Raw genomic sequence first — 21,945 nt, 5'->3', positions numbered from 1 at the left:
TAGGAAGCGCGGTGAGTCGTTAATTAAAAGCCAAACAAACTAATCGTGCAAATTTTCCATCCCACCACACACACTCCACACTTGCAACAACCAGCATCAGATCGCGTGCCCTTTTAAGGTCAAGTGAATCAAACCAACGCCCTCCACTCCCTCCTTCACCATTCGTGTCTGTTTGGAGAGCGCAAATAGCGGAAACGGATAGACGAATGACGCGAATTGTGCCGCCAATTGGGAAAATAAATCCCGATTCCGTTGTCCAACCACACACATACATACGCACGCAGCGCAGAGGCTGGCTGTCGTTGAAAGATGAACTGTTTTTCCGGCACCGAAAATACGTCTGGTTTGCTGCCCGCACGACGCAGCCCGCACTACCGGCGATCATCATCATCAACAACAACCGGCCCACCAGTGAAAAAGGGCCGCAGCTGATTGACGCAAGATGACGCAAAACAACTCTCGGATCGGTTGTGTGTGTGTGTGTCCTCGGTGGCGGTGAAAATTGCAGCCAAACCGTCGCGGCAAACGACGTGGAAAAGTAATTACCTTACAATAATAAACAGTCACCCAGCCTCCGGCAGCACACCTACAGACGGGGACGGTTCTTCGCATTCCGCATCGATTGCGTATCGACAGGCCCGAAATAGACGGCTTTCGTTGACACGGGATGGCACCAAAGGCATGGTAATGGATTGCCCGTTTTTCTTTGCCAGACGTCAGCGAATTCGCACAAAGGAAACGGAAACGGCTTCGCTTTTCGCAGCACTGGAAGCTATTAACACAAGAAATAGCGCAATAGCACACATCAAAGTGATCCTCACCCGATGTGCTGTGGCGCTCTTTGTTGTGGCTGCAAAGCATCATCTCCCTCCCCACACTCCTGGTTGACCTTCGCCGATGGCCCCACTTAACGGATCGGTTAAAAAATGACGCATAGCATTAAGTCACTCGCGGACGGACGGTCGAAAGATCTACCTTTCTACCCATTTCTCGATCCTCGAGCTTGTTTCGAGGTTATGTAAAGTAAACAGCAGCAGCAGCAGCAGCAGCAGTAGTGCTGAGTCGCCGGAGTGTGAGTCATTCAAAGCATTCCGCCGGCACTAGGGATTGTTGCTTATTTCCCTTCCGAAACCCAAATCCTTCTGACCTGACACAATAATAAATCGCCTATCGGGCCCCCACGTGTGTACTTTCGCTTCCCGGTTTGCAAATGCGGTTTCACATCCGGCTCGGGCAGTTCTGTGCCAGAGACAAGTGCCGGTTGATGGTGATGGTCGGGCAGAAGCCGAGGGTTTTTAAAGTAAAATCCGCTTTCCGGCGGGTTGGCGCAACCTTGGCTTGGCTGATGATGATGATGATGAACCGGACTTGTCGCGTTCTTAGTTGATCGTTTTGGCAGCATCGCTTGGCTGCTGCTGCTGCTGCTGCGAGGGTGAATAACAACATTGTAATTATCATCTGCGGCGTGAGTAACAATTTATGATTTTAAAGCGCTGTATTAGCGGGAAAATGCGGGAATGATCAAGGACACTCCGTCTTGTCACACCCCACGCATGTCCACACACGGTTAACGTTTCGGTATTTTAAATTTACTGCGCGGTGCAGTTTTGACACGGAACGTCTCCATTCCGTTTTTAAAACAGACGACATTGTTCCCAATTAGCAACGGAAAGAAGGTGGCGGCGGATTCGCGGAAGCAACGCAACTCACTTGCAGCTAAAATCAAACCGTCGCTAATAGCAAACGACATTTCTGGCTCGATCTGCTGCTGCTGCTGCTGCTGTAAATTCAACATTTCAGCAGTCTAAACATCGAGCTGCTTGCAATTTTCACCCAAACTCATCAGCGTGTGTACACTTCAGCGCACGTACGATCATCCCGTCTTGCGGCTGTATACACATCATCCCAACCCGCGGGGACCGTTTCAGGCGACGTGATCGTGATGATTGTGGTGTGGATTGTGAATCAAAAGAGCACAGAGGGAGGGGGGGGGGGGAAGGAAACGCTTCCTCCTCTAACCCGTTTTGGGGGAGGACCACTCGGTCAGTTCGATGCCAAAATCCGGTGCCAATGCGATGCGAACCCTGAATGGCATCGGCAACAGACAGGGGCATCTTTACCCTACAGAAACCATTACACGTGTGAGGAGACGGGGGACTATAGATTCATTCATGATCTTTTGCTGTGGAATGCGAATTGAACAGTTTGTAGAATGTGATGCTGCAGCAGCCGGTACCAGTTTCCATGATGATTTTGGATATAAAAAGTCAATAAAATGCTTGCAAATTTTGCTTATTTGACCTAACAGAATGTGAGAAAAGAAGGGAATTTCTTGTAAAAAGCGACATGATTGAAACATTTCATTCAACCAGCCCGCTTCCCCACAAACACTCTTCTGCGCGGGAAATGTATATCTCATCGCAATTCAAGCAAAGAGAGCGAACGAGCGAACGAACGAGCTGATGATGTTGTTTACGTTTGCGATGCACGAAAAATCACGAGCCGAGTTCATGGTTAATGCTGCCTGATGGCACGTACTAGCCTGTGTGTGGTAGTGTAGCGGAACCAACAGAAAGAAGAAGAAAAAAACCCCATTCTCGTCCACGGCTCACAGTGAAGCACACTCACCCGAAGCGCTTTCGAGAGGGACAGAGCATCCGGGTTCGCTGCTGCTGCTGCTGCTGCTGCTGGCGGGTGATGGTAAACATTCCTTCACTACCGGAGTCTCTTTCGGTTGCACTGATAGCTGCCAACACAGCAGCGCTTACCTTGCCCAGCGCGCGATCGTGACCGTGGTTGAGCTCTGGATGATTTATTTAACCTCAGCCATTAAAATTGGAACTTTTACTGCGTTGTTGGGCGGGTGTTTGGCCGGCATTTCGATCGAAGGATGTACTGTGTGTGTATGCTGCCCATGTTCATATCCGGCATCGGGAAATGCTAGCTGTAAGTGAGACAATAGTCGACAGGCGCACTCGCTCGCTCTCTTCTGCACACAGAATGAACGTAAATAATGTTCAACCTCTGTCCGCCACAGTGTGGCGTAAGATTGACATGAAGATGCTGCATATACAAACACACTCACAGACACAGAGCCGGAAAAGTCAAAACCTTGGCAATGAATTCAAACCGTAATGAAATGGCCATCCCCCAATTCCTCGTCCGAACCCGGGTGGATTGGTTGGGGGAATTTTTACAACCGTTAACCGTTCGGTTTCGGTGGTTTTCTAATTTTTTGCCTCACTTGTCATAGCGGCTGCACCACAACACGACGATCGTGCGACGATGGTGATGGGGCTGCCAAAGGGGAGGATCGTGCATTTTCCGTCTCGCACACACCACAAACAGTGCAGACAAAACCCAAGAACAGATGTTAGATGTTGCTCATCCGCTGACGGATGACGAGGATGTGGATGATGATGATGATGAAGATGATGATGGGGTTTGGGGGCTATCCTCCGTTTGCGAAAAACTTATTCGCAACCAGTCCTAGAACAGGGCGGACATTCAGCGAACGTTTCCAAGGACACACTGTACTACTGCGGCGGCACATGCGGGGATGGAAACGCATGCGAGAGTTTTCGGGAGGACGGGGGCCGGATGAATTGGTGACCATTATCGTGCGGTGTTTGATTTATTTACACGATTTTTAATGAGCACCGCCTTTGGTCACGGTCAACATCCGGGAGTGAGGTTTTTTGTTTTGGAAAATGGACAAAACACAAAGACAGCACCAACATGGGGTTTTTGCGTGTGCTGCGTAATTAAAATTGTTTGCGCACTGGCCGGTTTGTTGCGAGCATGTATACATATATTCTCATGTTTATGATGAGTTTTGTTATTTAAATAAAAAACAAAGCATCCCGCATCCTCCTTTTGGCATTATCGGCGCCACGTGGTTTTACCAAATACCAGGCGTCTCCATGCAGTTTTGAAACTCTGACTAGAAATCGCAAACAAAATGAGATACGAGCTAACATCTGTGACCTTTTTTTTCTTTCTCTTCTTGTCTTCTTTTCCTCTTCTTTCGCTGTAAAACATCTTCGGTCAACGAACGGAACGCAACAAATATGTTAATCGCTTTCGTTCCATTCCGCGAGCGTGATCGCATTCCAGCTCGGCCGCATGGTTTTTCGGCACAATTTACTATGGGCAGAAACCCATGATATGGTGAAATATGGACTCTCCCCGAAGGTAAGGGCCGGGTAGGAACACGCGTGGAAAGATATTTTTAAATTCCAATTCATTGAAACACGTTGATAAAGCTACCTCTCGCGTGGTGTGTCGAATGGGCAAAAAACGTATCGTTCATAATGCACGTTAAGTTACATTAGGTTGCATACAAGCTCGACATCAAAAGCAGTCTACCGCGGTCGCGTCCCATTTAATATGATTACAAAATGTTACATCCCGACCAGACAGGCGGCAAACTAAACGAACCGTTTCGATACTTTGTGCTTTGACCGACGCTATTATTAACCAAAGAGATCGCTTGAAGAACCTTAGACAACGGTTTTCGCAACTGTAACGGAGATTCACAGGTGCATTTGCTTACTGCGGAGCGATCACTTTACCGAAAAAGGACGCCCTGGGCTAAATTGAGCTAATCACCAAGCACGATGAGCGCAAGATCGTTTTGACGAGCCAGAAGATCGTGTATGATCGAAAGTGTCATTGGCATTTTATGTAATTCTAAAATCACTGCCCCCTTCGGAAACTATTGTAAGCAACTGGCAACAAACAGGCGGAAAAGGGTATGGTAACCTCATAAAAATAACAACTAAAGCTCTAAACCCATCATAACAGCGACAACACCGTACAGTGTGTTTGTGTCCATTTCCAACACAGCTTACAGCTTTCAAATTTGACTTATTGTCCATTAAAGACACTTTTTATTCATTCACCTCTCGCTTCGTAAAGGCGATAAAGAAAGAAACAAGGAACAAGGCGAAAGGAACCCACACCAAGTGGCAGGAACATTGAGCAATAAAATGATGAAACTCAAAATGAAGCAAAATAATCGTAAAACAGATTTATGAGAGTAGAGAGTTGTCCCCTAGCCCCCCCCCCCCCCCCCCTGGCACATAGCATTCCTACTATTTCTAACCATTTACTCGCCGATACAAGGAGCAAGGAAACTGGCGGAAAAATGTGACCTTCCTTTGCCAATCTCGCGCTAATGGGCATCATCATCCTATCCCAACGCGCTCGGTTCAACGTTCAATGTCACCACCAATCAACCATCCTTGGGGTTTTGGGGTAGGGTAGGGAAGTGTTGAAGTGTCCCGAGGAAGGAAACTATTCTACCACTAGGCGGTGTTTCTGTCCTATCGTCTCCTCCCTCCCCCCCTCCCCTAACTGACTCGTGTGGATGTAGTCACCGATGTGCCTCTGTTTCACATTCCTCATCGGCTCATCGATCGTGGTCCGTGGCGACGTTCTCGCTGCCGCACCCGTTCGCGATGGCAGTCGTTCAGCTTTATGTAATCCGTCGACATTCCACGCCACGAGAACGGTACCTCTCGCATTCTCTCTCTTGCCTTCTCTCTCTCCCTAGTGTGTGTATTCTTGTACAGTAGAAGAAGGTAGTAACACCACAGACAACAACGTACAGCGATCGCCGAAATGCCCGCAAAGTTCCTTTCCTACTACGGCAAAGTGTGATCTACACTTACATCAATTTATCCAAAGAAAATTCAACCATTGAAGGGGAGGGGGGATGCACCTTTTTCCCGTTTGACGCCATTCGCGGCGTTTGCGGCTTTTGTATGTTGTTTCAAGCTTTGCTTTGGTTGGGCTTCTTTCCTGTTTCTTCTGCCTTTTGCTTTTGATCCATTCAATCAACATTCATGTTCCCCGATGTGCGTGAAATGCCATACCGTAATAGATTGCGCGCACAAACGTTTGCGCACTGTTTGCGCAGTTCTCGCCAGCAGCCGGACGCCACCGGCAGCAGCGCCCGGTACGCACGCGAAATTGTTTACAAACGATCCGTGCGCGCGCTCGCGCGTTTAATAGGGTGGAGGATGAAGAGGAGGAGGAGGAGGGAAGGGTGGCAAAAATGTAACCGAAAAAGATGGAAGTTTTAAATACTTCATGTGACACACTGACGGAGGGAAACATCTCGGCTAATCAGCCGAAAAGGCCGAGAAGCGGCGGAAGTGTTGGGTTGGGAAGAAACATTAATTGCATAATAAAAGCATATCAAATATAGAACACGGTTTCGCAGCGACATAGTGATAATATTTTTAGCGCAGAAAGTGTAACATTACCAGCGACCATAAATTTAACCATTAATTGTGCATAAATGTCGCGAACGGTGGCACATTTTGCACATAACCGATCGTACGGCGTGTGTGAAGCAGATGAAACGGTCATTGAAATTGCGATAAATATGTTGTTTATTTTAAATTATTTTAATTCGATAAATTACTAACAAATAAATATGTTGCATGAAAGCATAGCTTTGTGCATGGCTGACCATCACAATGCGGGGAGTGCCATTTTGCGCCAGTCAACAGTCAAGAATGGCTCAATCGCAGCAAGTTGAAAATCACGCGCCCAAACAACGCGCTCAACCAACGCAACCCAACATGGGCAGCGTTTGGCGTTCGGCGGTTGCGGCTGATGAGTAAATCGAGTATGCCGCTGCCGTGGCTACAGATATGCCCCGAGGGGTGTGTGTGGCGGTGCAGTGTTGAAAAAGAGGAATAAAAACAGAAAAGCAAATCTTGAGCAAGAAGCATTTCAACAGGCCGGTGGTGTGGGAAATGGCGTGCGAGAGTGTGGAACGTACAAAAAACAAATGCCTCTTGAGGTGAATGAAAACATGCTTTAGCGTTGGAGAGAGCAGCGTTAGAGGAAGAAGGGGCAGTAAGGAGTGGAAGAAATTGCGCGCTCACTCTCCGCGGCGGCGATGGTGGCGATTAGGTTGAGCAAAGAGCAACGGAAAAGCGGCGCAACAGAGCGACGGAGCGGCGGCGCATAGTTTCGTGAGAAATGTTCGACGGTGCGCGAGAGAGAGATAAAACACTCGCCCAACACAATGTTGAGGTGGAGGAGAAAGCAACCAGTGGGGTGGGAGTGCGTTGTTGCGGAAAGAAATGGTCGGTAGGAGGAGGGTTTTGGGTTGCCGTTGTTGTTGGGAATTTCGCGCTCGCGCAAGCGCACCGCGCGTTTGCGCACTCCTCTCCAACGGGCGGAAAAGCTAGCAGCTGGCCAACATTGTCCGTCGGGCAGAAGTTCGCCAGCATCGGTCGTGCAGTGCAGACCAGACCAGACCAGACGGACCGAACAGTGTCCCCAGTGGGTTTTCCCAGCGCGGTACTGAGTGCTTGTTAGTTGTCCTCTAGCGATCATCGGCGATCACATCAGATTGAGATTGATTGGAGCGACAGTGGCAGCAGCAGCAGCACGAGAGGCCCATCAAATTTTGAGAAAGGCTTTCCCAGAGGCACCCACAGTAAAAGGCGGAGAGAGAGAGTGAACACTCCCAAACAAAAGGAAGGGGAGTCACTGGATAAAGCGAGCCCCAAAGTACCTCAAAAGCGAGAGAGAGCGAGCTCAGGTGAAAAGTGCGTCCAGCTCGTTCACCATCAGTCATCGTTCGAAGGCGTGTGGAGTCGCATGATCGCAGCCCGTGCCTAGATCATTACGTTTACCATCGGTTACGGTTGACCAGCGAGCTGTTTTAGTGTCCGCGGAAAGTTTGTCTACAGACGCTCTCGTACCAGACAATTCAACTCGACACTTCCTCGACTTGGGTTCGTGTCGTGTCTGTCAAGCGAAGGGTTAAAGTCGCGACCGCGTGTGAGTAGGAAGTGGCGGTGCTATCTGCTGTGGTCGTGCACGTGTCCAAACGCGCAACAAACACACACCCGACCCGACCGGCTAGTGTTTTGAGAGGTCACACTCGATATAAGCCCATAACGGTGAACACAGACGGGAGGTTCGTTCGTGCACTTGAACGAGACATAAAACACCCAAAAGGACATATAAACACTTGCGAACGTTTGCTTCTCGCCGCGTACCCTTTATCGCAGCGCGCGCGCGTGTGTGTGTGTGAATCGGTTTTAGATTGAAAGCACTTCCGGGCACCATAAAGCGTGTGCGAACTGTAGTCAACCGCTGTGCCGAGAGAGAGAGGGAGAGAGATCGTGCAAAAACACTTTTTCCATCGCCGGTAGTCATCCAAGGTGGTCGACTTGGCATCCGTCAGCGAAACGCGCCGTAGTAGTTGTAGCGAGGGCAGTTCCACTGCTCCACCAGACGACGAACGTACAGTGCCGCCCAGTGGCGAAGGAATCGCCAGCAGTGACACCAGCAGTGTTGTGTGTGGTGAGTTGGTGCGTGAACAAAACGCCTGCCAGGAAGCACAGGATCAGCAGCAGCAGCAGCAGCAGGAAGAAGGTGCCTTACTCGATCGAATCCACAAGATGACGGACGTAGCACACGAACTTGGCGCACTTCGATTGATCGTGGTAAGTAGCAAAAGTGTGTGTGTGTGTCTCAAAGTGCAAGTGTTGCTAACCGACCAAGCAGGCGACCATCCGGGGAGTATTCAGGGTCCATGATGGTTTTCTCGCCTGCCAAAACTCGCCGCCACGCTGGCTGGGTGCATAATTTCCCTTTACTCGAGTGCGCAAATCGGGGTTAACAATTTGCGGCCAATTAATGACTCTCTCTGTGGCTGTGTGTGTGTTTGTATGTTTGGTCAGCTTCAAATTGTTTGGTAAACAGTCGGTGAAATCAGATCGTAGACGACGAGAAAAGGGGGTAGTACTGGCCGTACCGGCTTGTTTCTTTTTGCAGCAAAAGACGAGGAGACGCCGACACATTGCCGGTCGAAATTCTTTCTCCAGCTCATTAGTTCACACCGCGCGCGTGCAGTACTTCCTGTCGATGGGTGTTTTGGTTTCCCCCCCCCCCTCCCTCCACTGTCTACTCCCCGATAGATAAAGTGTACTTTCGGACATTGCGGGCAAGGTTAGGTGTGGAGCTCGTAGTGAAAAACACACAAACCACCCGTGCCACATTCCTCAATATCCGTGCGGCACAAAGTATTTTGGGTGCAGATGATTGGCGCATGGAACTGGCACGGCTTTTGACTCCATCTCTCTCTCTCTCTCTGTCTCTCGATCTTTGAAGCCAACCAGTAGGTCAGAGCACATCCTCCCTGCAGCTCTTTATGGCTTCAAAGCGGGCCTGCTAATTACGGCTGCCCAAAAACCCGCCAGCCAACGGAAGCCAACGGAAGCCTACGAGATAGATTGGCAATAATTAGGCCTCAATAGGTAGAGGAGAGAAGCTTTATTGAACCTGGGTAATGAGTAAATTGTGTTTGGGTGTGTTTATTAGCGCAGGCGCAAGCACTATAACCTCGTTTCTATCCAACTGCAACCGGACTGCTGCCCCACAGCTATTGATCATTACGCAATCATGCGATTTTGTTGGGGGAGTGAGTCTTTGGGAACTAACCTTTCAGTGTGTTAATATCTGCTTAGATGCCTGCTGGGTTTGTGGCTTCTCTTTTGGCGGAGGGTTCAATTACAGTGTCTTATGAAGAATGTCCGTTCACGAGTGACTCAACTTACACATCACACATTGTGTCCAGCTCACCGTACGATCAGAGACATTGTTTATTAAGAAAGACCCTCACAGATTGACTCATCTACCTTCTGCCAGGTGAGGTGCGATGCCACCACGTTCACCATCATTTAACACCCCACACCCCATAGGAGATATAAAAAAGACACACCATAAACCATGAAATAGGTCGTTCGGTAATGGGTGGTGCATTACACACACAAGCACCTGCAGCAAACTATTTTTACGCTCGCTTTTCTTTGCTGCCATCTTTGGCTTTTGGAGGGTTGAAATGTATATATCTATATGATCTTCGACACCATCTACGTACTTTGGAGTTGCCGACACACGACGCCCGACGATGAGTGTGTGTGGTGCTCGAGCGTGACGATGACCCATATTAGCCAGTTGAGGGGGGGGGGGGGGGAGTTACATGCCCACCTGGAAAGTGTGGAAAGCTGGTGGCTGGCGAGTGCAGAATTACTTACCTAAGATTAGCAACCGTTCCGGCTGTGCCTGCAAAAGCGCCAAACCCAAGAACTGCTGACGCTCGCAGCGATTGACGTTTCCTACCACGTTCGAAGAAGGAGTCACTCTGTCAGTCACCGTGCGGTGTGACGGATTGAACAGCTCTCTCCCCTGACAGTGAGAGATTGGCAGACAGGCGAAAGGGAGCTATTTTCATTTGCTTTTGGAGGGTGCTTTTGCCCAATTTGCAAATTATTTACAATGTCATATCTGCTGCTGCTTCTCTCGGGAGCAAACAAATATAGACACACAGCGGGCGTCTGAGACATCTCCCCTAGGGTGACCTTCACGGGAGAGAGAGAGCTAGATGATGGAATCCAGCCGTCATCGTTTTGGTTTGGTCGTTGCGCTGCACTGTGACCTTTTCGCTGCTGTCGTTGGCTGTGCACCAGGATGTCCGCACGTCGGATGCTGGTGCCCTTCTGGGCACGATCGTGATCGTGAAGCGCGATCATTGATCCCTCACACCGCAAGCGCGCACAATATTCGTATGCCGATGCAGCAGATCGTTCGGAGATCATCGAAGCACCGATCGAGCATATCGAATAAGGGCGGCGTAGGGTTCGATGGTATTTCAGTGTTAACCCCGCCGGTACCTTAAACAGACGCTACGAGTGGTTGTTTTGGGGTGTGCTGCAAGTTTCCTCTTTTTCTTCCGTGCAATACGCGTGCCCTATCAATCTTCCGATCGTTCAACAAATGGCTACCACTAGAAGAAGAAGCTCCGTCACTATCCGGCTGTCCGAAACGCCCGTAAGTGTGGTTGGTGTTGTGCTGGCCAGCATCAGCAACGGTCTTTAGGGTGTGTGTGCTGTTACTACCTTTCTTCTCATACCCATCGCCCGTCCGGCTGATGTTCACTCAATTAGAATGGCCAATTAACGTGCGTGCTAAAATACGCTCCTCAAAAAGATTCTAAGCCAGTAAAAGGAAAACAAAAAGTAAAAGGTTTCCCACAATCAACCCCACCCATCGGCGGGCATCAGCTGAAGCGCGCGCGCCAGACCAGAGACTCGAATTAAAACATCTTCCCAAATTCTGCGAATCGAATCGTTTTCCTGCGGGCCGGGGAACGCAAGACACGCATGCGAGGGAGAGCTGTTCGCTGTTGGAATGCGCCAGAAATAAACCTCATTCCCGTGGCCGTGGCTCGTGATAAAAGTGTGGCATCTCAAAGTTTTCACGTTTTTCCGCGTGTCGGTTGCTAGGTGACGACGGTTCGCGCGCGCGTGTGTGTGTGTGTGTTTAGTTTCTTTTTTTCTTTGTCTTCAAACGCGCGTGCAAGTCACCGAATTTCCGCCTCATTTCACAATCTCCGGCTAGACCCCAGGACGGAGGGCGCCTCGCGTCTGACTTCATATGGGAATGGGAGATATTTGATATCGCGCCGGTTTCTGGGGGGGTGGGGGAAGATGTAGATGGCGACAGGTGGTCGTTTGGCGTCATCGCGATCGTCGCGATCTTTGACGCCACGTGCACTGTACAAGTCGAGGAGTCGGGGAGGGTTAAATGATTGATTTTCGCCACCGTACGTCACCGTGCAGGGGCGGTCGATTCGCGATCAAGTTTACGCTCGGATTGGGAAATCTCGTGCAGAAGAAGAAGAAGAAGAAATCAATCCGCTACTGTGGTAAAAGGGAGGGATCTCACGACGACGACTCTCGGGCGCAGATTTTGGCATACGATCGCGCATTCCATTGAGGTTATGAATAAGGTTCGAATACGATTGCTATTTTTACCCCATGCCTTAGCAGTGCCGGTACACATTCACACAGAACATCACACAACCGTGCACATCGTGGTGGCGGTGCACTGCTCTCTGTGGCGCAAAACCAACCGAAACGAGCAAGGGCTTCGAACTTGTACTTGAACTTTTCCGAATTGCGATCGTTTTCGGGAAGGATGTTTTGGCCCTGCACCGGTGTGTGTGTATGTGTGTGTGTGTGTGTGTGGACAGATTTATCTTGCACCATTAATTAGAACTGCTCCGTGGCGAATGGGGGCTACAAGTTCAAGGGACCAGCGCATGACAGACGAGCGCGCGCGAGGACGCCGTGTTACTGCTGGACGCGAATGATTGATTTTTCCTGTTTTTCGTGAAAGGTTTTTCTTTGTGTTACATAAGAACGGGACTCGAAAATGTGTCTTAGATAGAGAAAACAAAAAAAAAAGGAAAAGAAAAACACTGACCGTGTACGAGATTGGCAATGAAAAAACCCCCCGGATGATGTACCATTGGGGAGGAGGGACCTGTTTATTTATAGACGACGGACCACAGCCCCGAAAGCAAGAAGGAAATGGTCAACATACTTCGACGAGATGTTGTTTCTAAACATGCAAAAGCATAATTAATTTTCCTTGTGTGTGGCGTATGTGACGGTGTGGCGGTCGGAATGTCAAGGACATGGTTTGGAGTCAACATGGTAAGACGCGCGGTTTCGAAAACTCCCCTCACAAAAAAGGGTCAAAAAGGTTAAGCAAACATGGTAGAAACAAAAACTCGATCGTCAATATTTAGCAGGACTGTTCAAGTGTGTGCAGGGAAGGGAAAACAGGCCTTATTATGCGTCTATAATCAGTGCGTGTAAAGAGAGAGAGAGAGAGAGAGGAGAGACAAAAGCTGCTTGCATAATGGACACAACTGACCGCGCGCGCATGTGTGTGTACTAAAAGCGGGAGCTTTCTCGCTCATCGATCGCGAGGGTACCAATCATCAGGCAGAGGGGGTGGGCTTTGATTGACGGAAGCAGCAGCAACAACGCTGATAACATAATGCACAACCCGCATTTCCGCATTATGGGCTGGCTGGCTGGCTGAAGGTTGTTGTTGATTGCAGCTCGATGTCGTTTTAGTGCTTTTGGGTGGCTTTAATTTGGTTTTGTTGCGTTGCGTTGCGTTAGTACGGCACTACAAGGGGTGCAAGATCGAGCAATGAAGCGTACTGATCGTTGAAGCTGTTGCTCCCTCTCTCTGTAGGAGCTCTTTTGAGGGAGAAAAAAAAATACATAAAAATACGTATAATCAGCATTGCATACGTAACGTAATTGAATGCTCTCCTTTTTTTCTTAGCTACTTCTTACAATTTCCTCTTTTTTACATTAAAAGCCCTCAGGCAAAGTCAGCAGTCAGCACACTCACTCTTGTTTTCGTAACGCAGAGGCAGCGGCGAGGGCGCTTGCTTTCTTTTGAACCACCGTTTTTTTTCGGTACATTATCAATATTAATGTTCATTTATCATCAAACAAACAACAGTTCCCAGTTCGAACCAAAACACGCAGCAACAAAAACACAGCCGCGACGTTGACGTGAAAGCGAACGGAAAAGAGTTTTCTATTTTTTTTGGACGCTGTGCTTTTTTTGCTGTCACTTATCGTGGATGTGTGGAAGATAAAAAAAACAGAGGCCCAACACCCTTAATGAAACAGATGCAATGTTGAGCCGGTGTTGAGACGGTCCCCATCTCTCACAATTACCGCCAAGCGCCGTTAAAAAGGGTGATCACTTCCGTGTTTATTTTACAGGGTTTTCCAATTGAGTTTAGACTAGCCGCATACTTTTTTTGAATAGTCGCAATAGATTCTTGACTAGCATCCTCTATTTTTGATTACGAGCAATGGATTATTGACTAGGAGCAATTGATTTCAGCAGACCGGTTGCTGGCGCGGAGTGACCAGATTGTTTTTAGAGGTTATCGGTAGGAAATCTAAAGCAAATTCGGTAATTTTCAGTAAAAACAACTTTTTATTCACTCATAAATTTTATTAAATTCCAATTTTATGGTTAAACGATCAATACTTAGAAAAATATTTGATTTTTGGTTAGAAAAACTGAGTTTTAGTGTGCTCAATTGTAAACCGATATTTGATCGAAAATCGATACAACTATAAATGGTCACTCTGAAAAACTTGCTTAATCTAGCTTTTGGTTAGTTTATGCCTGTGGGTTCACTACTGCATATTTCAATTCAGCCGTTAAGTGCTTTTGTGTTGTATTGTGCATTCATAAAATCAAAACAATAGCACCAAAAACCTATCAGATAAAATATATCTTATTTTGTGGATGATATATAGCAGTAAAACAAACGCTTTAAACTAATGTGCGAATGAAATTAAGTATTATCCACAGATTATTATTCAAGTCGATCTGTCACACCGGGTGATATAAACGCGACGCTCTTAGGCTGTCAAGCAGGGACCTGCTGAAATCAATTGCTCCTAGTCAATAATCCATTGATCGTAATCAAAAATAGAGGATGCTAGTCAAGAATCTATTGCGACTATTCAAAAAAAGTATGCGGCTAGTCTAAACTCAATTGGAAAACCCTGTAACAAATGAAAAACGTTTTGCGAGACTTGTGCCGACTTGTGCCTTGTTGCTGCCATTTTTGGGGTTGACCAAGCCGCCAGCCAGCAAGCCATTTCTTTCTGGTGAAAATTGGCTGTCATTTTGTGTGCCAGCGAGCAAACCAAACAAACAAAAAAAGACGGGTGAAAGTTTGTGGCGGCACCCGCGGTCAATTAGGCGCACCCGCGCGGCAGTAGGTTGTGGTGTGCGTGCTAATTTCCAAACACACGTTCCAGACAAATTCCCTGCCATTTTCCTACTCAGTTTGTTGTGCTCACCTGTGGCAGCAAATTTTCAAACTATTCTAGAACACAACGGCTTTTAACTCACAGCTGCTACAACGTTTTGTGTTTCCTTTGTATGAGCCACCCGCTTAGCAGGCCAGCAAACAAGCCTTGTCTCGTGTACTTTGGCAGCAAACAGCAAACATCCTCGCCTTAGAATTCGAGTTCTAGTCACGCGATCGAAAACCACCTACCAGCTGCAGCTTTGTTGCCGCGGACATGTGTTTGCCATTTGCCGTCGAGTGGCACTTCAGGTCAGCTCAATCCACCACAGCACCGTACTCCGAGGCGTTATGTCCAATTAAGGTGCAAAGTGGGCCCCCCTCCGCTGCAGTGGCAGACCGGTTTCCGGTTTGTGTGTGAGCGCTCTTTGGATTGGGAATGGGCCGCGAGCTGATAAGATATCGACGGAGAGAAAAAAAGGCACCATCTAACAATCAAGACTGTGCGATAATTTATCACACTCCGGACCGGAGAAGGATGATGGTTTTGGATGAAATTTCTCTCCCTTGACGCCGTAACAAAGGAAATCCACTGAAAAGCAAAGCAAAAAACACAACTCCTCCCGTTGGCTGCAACATTTGACTTTCCGCCTGCCCCCCCTTGCCAGGTCTTGCAGGGGGTTGTGTCTTGCGTTCTCCGCGAAAGCGAAAGGCAAAATTTGCAAACAGTCAGCGGCCACGGCGGCAGGGTTGATTAGATTAATTAAGGAACAGCGGGAAAGGCAATACAATAAACTCTCCTACTGGCAGCAGAAGGGGAAGGGGGCACCGGTGCTTTCTACAAAGGCCGTGGCACCCATCTGTTCACGCCACGGGTTTTTCAGTTTCGAGCGATCATCATCGCTGGGTGTAGTGGGGTGAAAGCGAACGAGACACCACGTGTATGTGTGTGTGTGTGTGCATCGATCATCTTTTCTTATTTGGTATGTGCTAATCGAATCATTAAGCTTCAATGAGGGGCCACTCCGGTACGGCCAGCCTCCCATGGGAGCCCAAATGACCCACAATCGAAAGTGATGGGAAGGGCCGTTCGGTGCGGTACTTTGCCGCTTTCCAGGCTTGAAGTTCTCTGAAGGCGCCGAGGTACCGTAAAGCTCTGACCATAACATACAGTCATCCCAATTGGATTCCGCTTCGAGCGCTTGAGTGCTACAGCCATCATGGTGAGTGATGATCATGATGAATGGGCACGAAATAACACTCACCGGGTAGAGCAACACATACACGCGCGCGTGTGGTCTGCCGTTGAATGCGAAGAAGCCTAACGATTGGGCCTGCCCATGTGTGTCTGTGGGAACATATCTCCAAATTAAGTCTTATTCTTGCTGCTGGTACATTGCTATTAGTTCTATCGTTAAGCCCATCGCACATGCTCCTCTGTGGTTAGTTGTTTTGTTTCCCATAGGCTACTACTTTATCGGCTCCCACTTTCCTATCAACGCAGCAGCTCGTATAGGCACCCTTCTGTGTGCACGAAAATGAAATCGAAAGTTCAACTCACGTGAGGCCCTCAATCATCAAAATGATGCCCCCCCCCCCCCCCCCCTTCTGCGGTGGCGGGGAGGAGTGTAGCAAAGGCGATCGTAGGCGATCGCAGCAAGAGATGATTTTTCTTTCCACACTTTCCACACGCGGCTGTGGGTATAGGTACGAGACCAGCGGGATGGAAAACGAAAAATTGTAAAACAGCGGGACCCTTGGCGCATTAGAGAACACATTACACTCATCAACACTCATGGCTGTCTGGGAAAATGTGCCCTTTTTTTTGTTGCTGTCGGCGCCACACATCAAACGGTTGTGTGAATGCAGCAAAAAAAAGGCAATCTGCTGAGAGTGAAACGCCACCAAGTAGATCACTTTCGATGCGTTACGCTGTTAGAGGTGTAACGGGAGGGATAGGATGATATCAGCACTCACTGTCACTGGGCGTACACCGGAGTGTCGTCATAGCCTACTAGTGATCATGGGTTTATGAGAAACACGCCGATCGGTTCCCATGACTTCAAAACAAAGCGTTTATCACTATGAAGATACCATGCCTGCTTAGTGGCATAATAAATGGAGCATTATCTTCGAGAGGAGTCTTGCGTTCACTTTCACCGCAAGATGACACCCTCCGTTTGATTGCGTAAAACAGTCTCAATCCAGCTTCGTATTCATTCTTGTGCTTGTGGAAATTTGGAGCACACTGGGTTTCGAGCAAAAAGCGATCGTGATGATGAGGCTGCACCACAGCTCTACGGGTCAAGCGAAACGTGCCTGCACGCAGGCTTTTTGCCCCTTAGCAATGCCCCACTTCCGGTTGCCTCGGCGGTTTGGCCATTGCGGCAAATATTTGCAGCCCCATCCGTTCGACTGACCCCGAAACGGAAAACCGATCAATAAAAACCGCCCGCACCGGCCCTAGAACCATCAGTGTACGGCGCTCCGATCAGTCGAGCGGTACAGAGTTCTCTTCTTCCGATTGTGGCCCTCCACGTTGAAGAAGTTATTGCAACAACAAAAAAGCCCTTTAAAACGCAAAGCACAGCCGTTGAGTTTCTACTTAGACCTGAGAAGCGCGCAACGTTCAGTGTGGGCAAATTCTCCTGGCAAGATGGGTGGCATTGTATCGCGCGTGTTCCGCGGTGCTCCCGAGCATTCCAACTGTCAAAAGTGTCAGCGTAGCTGCTGCATCTGTCTCGACACGGGGCTGGAACTGACGCAGCGCCGGCTGTTGCGGCTGGAAGAGCGGGAACGGCGTCGCAGCCGGGCCGGGAGCATCGCAAGCCGCCGGTTTCTGAGCGACGTGGAGCTGGAGGAGGAGGAGGAAGAGCTGGAGCTGGAAGAAGTGCTGCCGAGAACGCGTCCTGCCTCGCGCCGCTCTCTACGCAGACCGGCCGCGCAACGGCCCAGACGCCCGGCACAGCCAGAACCGGAGGAGGAAGAGGAACCGGCAGAGGAGGAAGAGGAGCAACCGGCACCACAGCCAAGACAGCGACCGCGCGCACGGACCACCACGGTACGACGTCAGGCCCCGGCACGTCGTCCCAGACGGGCCCAACCCCAGCAGGAAGTGGAGCCGGAGGAGGAAGAGGAGGAGGAGGAGCCAGCACCACGTCCTGCTCGGGCACCACAGCGTGCTCAGCAGCCACGTCAGCGTGCACAGCCACGTCGTGCGCAACGCCAACCACAACCTCAAGAAGAGCCCGAAGAGGAGGACAACGGCGAGGAGGAGGAGGAAGAACAGCAGCAGCCGCCACGACGAGCGCGTCCGCAGGCACCACAGCCTCCAAGACGCCAGCAACCGGCAGTCCGCCGTCGTAACAATCCACCAGCACAAGAAGAACCAGAAGAGGAGGAAGATCCCGCTCCGGAGGAGGAGCAGGCACCAGCACGCCGTCGCCAGCGTACCCAGCGAACCCGTACCCAACAGCGTCGTCGTACGCAACGGCCTGCAGAAGAGGATCTGAGCACGGGCACAGAAGAGCTGGAAGAGCTGGAAGAGGAGTTGGGCCGTGAGGCAAGATTGCGTCGTCTCGAGCGTCGTCTGCTGCTCGAGGAGGACCACCTCCGAGGGCGTATGCTGCGCGACGATGAGCTCCGTCGTCAGCGATCGTGCCGCCGACGGCATCAGCAGCAGCAGCAAAAGCAACACTACCAGCTGTCACTCGATCGTCGCCAGCAGCGTGAGCCCGAGCCAGAAGTGGTGCGTGGCCCGAACGTGCGCCGTCTGGTCGCTTGTTACGAGCTGAAGCGTAGCGACATCAGCGAAACCGACGCCCAGTCCCTGCAGAATCTGTTCACCCAAGTGGATGACCATCCGATGCGCCACTGCACCGGTGCCCGTTCGCCCGATCGTTGCTGTACTAACACGCTCGTTCCTATCTGAATGTTTGACCGCAGGTTTGCTAACAACGTCCACTAATATCTATCTTCTCTCTTTTGTACCTTTCCAGGACTCTCCACTGTCGTCGAAGGTGGCCCTATTTAACCAGACTGCCCAGAGCCACCGGGAATCGCAACTCTCCAATCCGTTCTCCGATGCACAGGCGTCACGCGGCATGGCCAGGCTACAGATCAGCAAGGAGGAGTATGGCAAGTAAGTAAAGCGAATGGCATGGACGAGAGTGGGCGAGAGCTAGCGCTACCGTTCGACCATCAACCTCGACATCGATTTTTACCGTGGCAAACACGCACACACCCCCTCAGTCAGTCTCAGGCCACTAATCAACTATGCTAACCTTACGCCCAATGTTTGGAGTTCCGTGCGGGGTGAAAGTGGTACACACCAGTGCATCAAGTTCTCGCCGGTCCATCGATTCGGTGGACCTCCCTGTAAAGTAGTTACACGCCTGTCCGAGTTTTTCTTTCGTGTTTGTTTTTAGCTTCGAGCCCGATCTCCCGATCGTGGCGTGATGTAACCTTTGTGAGAAAAGAGCCTAACGCGTCCTTCTATTTGCATAAAGGCAATTACACATTGTATGTCTTCCTTCTGTGTGCTTGTGAGTGGCGATCGCGCTCGCACCGCCTTCCTTCTTCCTTCGCGATCGGACAATAAACACGAATGCCTTCGGTTTTGTTATGCGCATTTAACGCTTCGCTGATTCTCGGAGGGGAGGTGTACAGAAACAGCAGTAGTAGCAGCAGTAGCAGCAGCAACTGGCTGGAGGTGGACGGAGTTTTCGTATCGTATCGAACACGGATGCGCATGATCTAATGATCAAGTGGCACCCATCATACAGTCGCATTTCTTTCATTCGCACGAGAACTGCTAAACTAGTCACTAAAGGAGGAGCGCGGCCTGTTATTAGCTTCATGTACTTCCCTGTTCCCGGGCGATCTCGCTGTCTCTTCCGGGTGTGCAACTGCTCAAACGCCTATCGTGATACAAATATGTAACCGAGTGTGTGTAATCCAATGCACATAGATACAAAAACCCCAATCGAAAAAGCTCAATAAAAATGTATATTAACCGTAGTATGTAAGCGATCGCACCACTAAACAACTTGTCTTTGTCATATTAGTATCTTAGTCGATTATTAAAGTAAAGCCGTTAATTTGAAATCCGAACCATTTCCATTTTCCTCCACCAGACCCAAGGCGGGCAGCTTAACTGAGTACCGAGGCAAGAAGGCCAACATCCAGGTGTACCAGGAAATGCTCGAACTCTGCCAGGTGATCGACGTTGACGGCAAGCCCGTGTCGAAGAAGAACCCCGACATCAAGATGATCTACTTCGGCGAACTGTTTAATGTACGTATCTTGTCGTTCCGTCCAACGTGTCGTGTGTTTTGTTGACCTCCAGTTCCAATGCTCATTTCGTTTTTTTTCCTCCTCCTCCTCCTCCTTCTTCCTCAGATTTACACACACATTAACGACAAGCTGGTCGGACTGTTGCTGCGCGCCCGCAAGCACGACCTCATCCAGTTCGAGGGTGAATGTCTGTTCCAGCGGCGCGACGACCACGTGCCGGTGTACCTTACCAAACCGGTCGCCCAGATCCGGGACATTCTCGTCGGCAAGCAGACGGAAATTCGGCGCAGTTTAAGTCCCAACCCGCAGCCTACCAACATGTTACCTTAGGAATGCTAGAACCTATAGTAGCAGTAAGCGCGTGTCGTCAAGTCGTCAGCTCTCGTCGTCAGCCGCCACCACCACCACCGCCTACTTCTGTTGTGAAGGTGGGGATCCATCGGAGCAACGGATTGTGTCCTCTCTCGTCAGCCGGAATGAATGGCGCTGTGTGTGTGTAGTGTGTAAAAGGATGTAGTGTGTGGGAATGAGTTGTCTGTGCAAATCAAGGAGGACACGAGAGAGGATATATTGCTACGGCCGAGGATAGTGATACTGCCGCACGCGACACGATCGTGATGGGATCAGCTGTTGTCCCATTGCCAAACTCATATGCCACAATTTGATCTGTATATTTTTGGGTAGCGTATAGAGTGAAAGCGAGAGAGAGAGGAGCTATGTTAGTCGTTAGTGGTAGTCGTCGATTCTGATGTGACTATTGTATTTCCACTGTTGTGTCGTCGTCTTCGTCGTTGTAGCTGTTAAGTGATCGTCCTCCTCACAGAGTTGGTGTGAGCGATGGAGAGAACAGGTTTTGGGAAGGGTGCGGTGTAAAAAGATCGCCGCAGCTCCCTTGTAGTGTTTTGGTTCCGTTTTGGATCGGATATTATGATTTTTGTGTGAGTGTATCTGTGTCGTTTTTCGGGTCGTGCGCATTCGTTCGACTGATTCCAGGGATGTATACCAAATACAATAGAATGCGGTTAGCAGCAACCGAGGTTAGAGTGCAGGTTAGGGGCAGAAAGCTGCATAGAAATGTTAGCGAACCAAATTAGTGAAGTAGTAGCATTAAGTGTGCAATGTGTAAGCTATACTAGTACCAGCACTAAATTCTCCAAACTCGATCTTTCGATCTTGCATATCGGCCGTTAGGTTTAGACCACCAACACTTTAGAGTCCCTTTCAAGGCTTATCGTTTGTTTTTTTTTTTTTTGTATTTCCATGCAATATCTCTCACATAGTTGTATCTTTATCTGCTTGCTTTCCTTTTTCGCAATGATTTGTTTCGTCTTTCTCTAAACTTTCCCATTTACCCGAAAAGCTATCGAATCCGCTTGTCAGTAGTGACAGTATTAAGCTAGTTGTAAGGTTATCTCATCATCACGACCACCTCCCGTCCCGTCGGGCCCTTCGGTAAAGCATCAATGCTACAGCTCCACAAGTGCGGTGGGGTAGTGTGCAATAGTTAGTAGATCGTGTGGGTTGGGCCTCTCGCTACTGTACGGAAGATGATATGTTGATACAGCCAACATTTGCAAGAAAATAATAAAGAAAACGGAAACTGAATCGCTCGCTGTGAGTGTGTGTATGTTTTTCTATGCAGGGAAAATTGAATGAAAGAAACGATAAAAAGCGGGCTGTGTACGTTTTATTGTGTAAGCTTCCGGTGCAATGGAAATCGTTTAGATATGTGCACCAATCACGCAAACGAAGATGAAAGGCAAAATGAAGATGTATTCATTGGTTCTCAGGAGAGAAAAACGGCACAACAAAAGCAACATAATACACGCTTAATCGGCTTAAGCTGCAACAAATGCACGAGAGCATGCAAACAATCGGGGATACAGTGTGAGCTTAGGATCGGACCCCGGACAATGGGTTTTTTTCATAAGAGTGAATATTGTTGGGGTTTTAGGTGGAGGAGAAGC

At 49.3% G+C, this 21,945-nt stretch overlaps 1 protein-coding gene across 3 annotated transcripts; it reads left to right on the top strand.

Moving 5' to 3' along the window:
• The first annotated feature begins 7,092 nt into the window (after positions 1-7,092).
• On the top strand, positions 7,093-21,583 carry LOC120951487 (actin-binding Rho-activating protein). Of its 3 annotated transcripts, none has more exons than XM_040370252.2 (4): positions 7,093-8,480; positions 18,682-18,824; positions 19,819-19,978; positions 20,084-21,583. In XM_040370252.2, exons 1-4 carry the CDS (start codon positions 8,436-8,438, stop codon positions 20,306-20,308), a joined length of 573 nt encoding a protein of 190 aa, XP_040226186.1. In that variant the 5' UTR covers positions 7,093-8,435; the 3' UTR covers positions 20,309-21,583. The 3 variants fall into 3 exon arrangements, with proteins under 3 accessions (XP_040226186.1, XP_040226184.2, XP_040226185.1); XM_040370251.2 differs by lacking the exon at positions 7,093-8,480 and adding an exon at positions 18,495-18,588; XM_040370250.2 differs by lacking the exons at positions 7,093-8,480; positions 19,819-19,978; positions 20,084-21,583 and adding an exon at positions 16,269-18,588 and having other exon boundaries at positions 18,682-18,797.
• Positions 21,584-21,945: the final 362 nt, after the last annotated feature.

This window comes from Anopheles coluzzii, chromosome 2, assembly GCF_943734685.1.
Source record: "Anopheles coluzzii chromosome 2, AcolN3, whole genome shotgun sequence".
Taxonomy (NCBI): domain Eukaryota; kingdom Metazoa; phylum Arthropoda; class Insecta; order Diptera; family Culicidae; genus Anopheles; species Anopheles coluzzii.
This window is presented reverse-complemented; position numbering and strand designations above follow the sequence as displayed.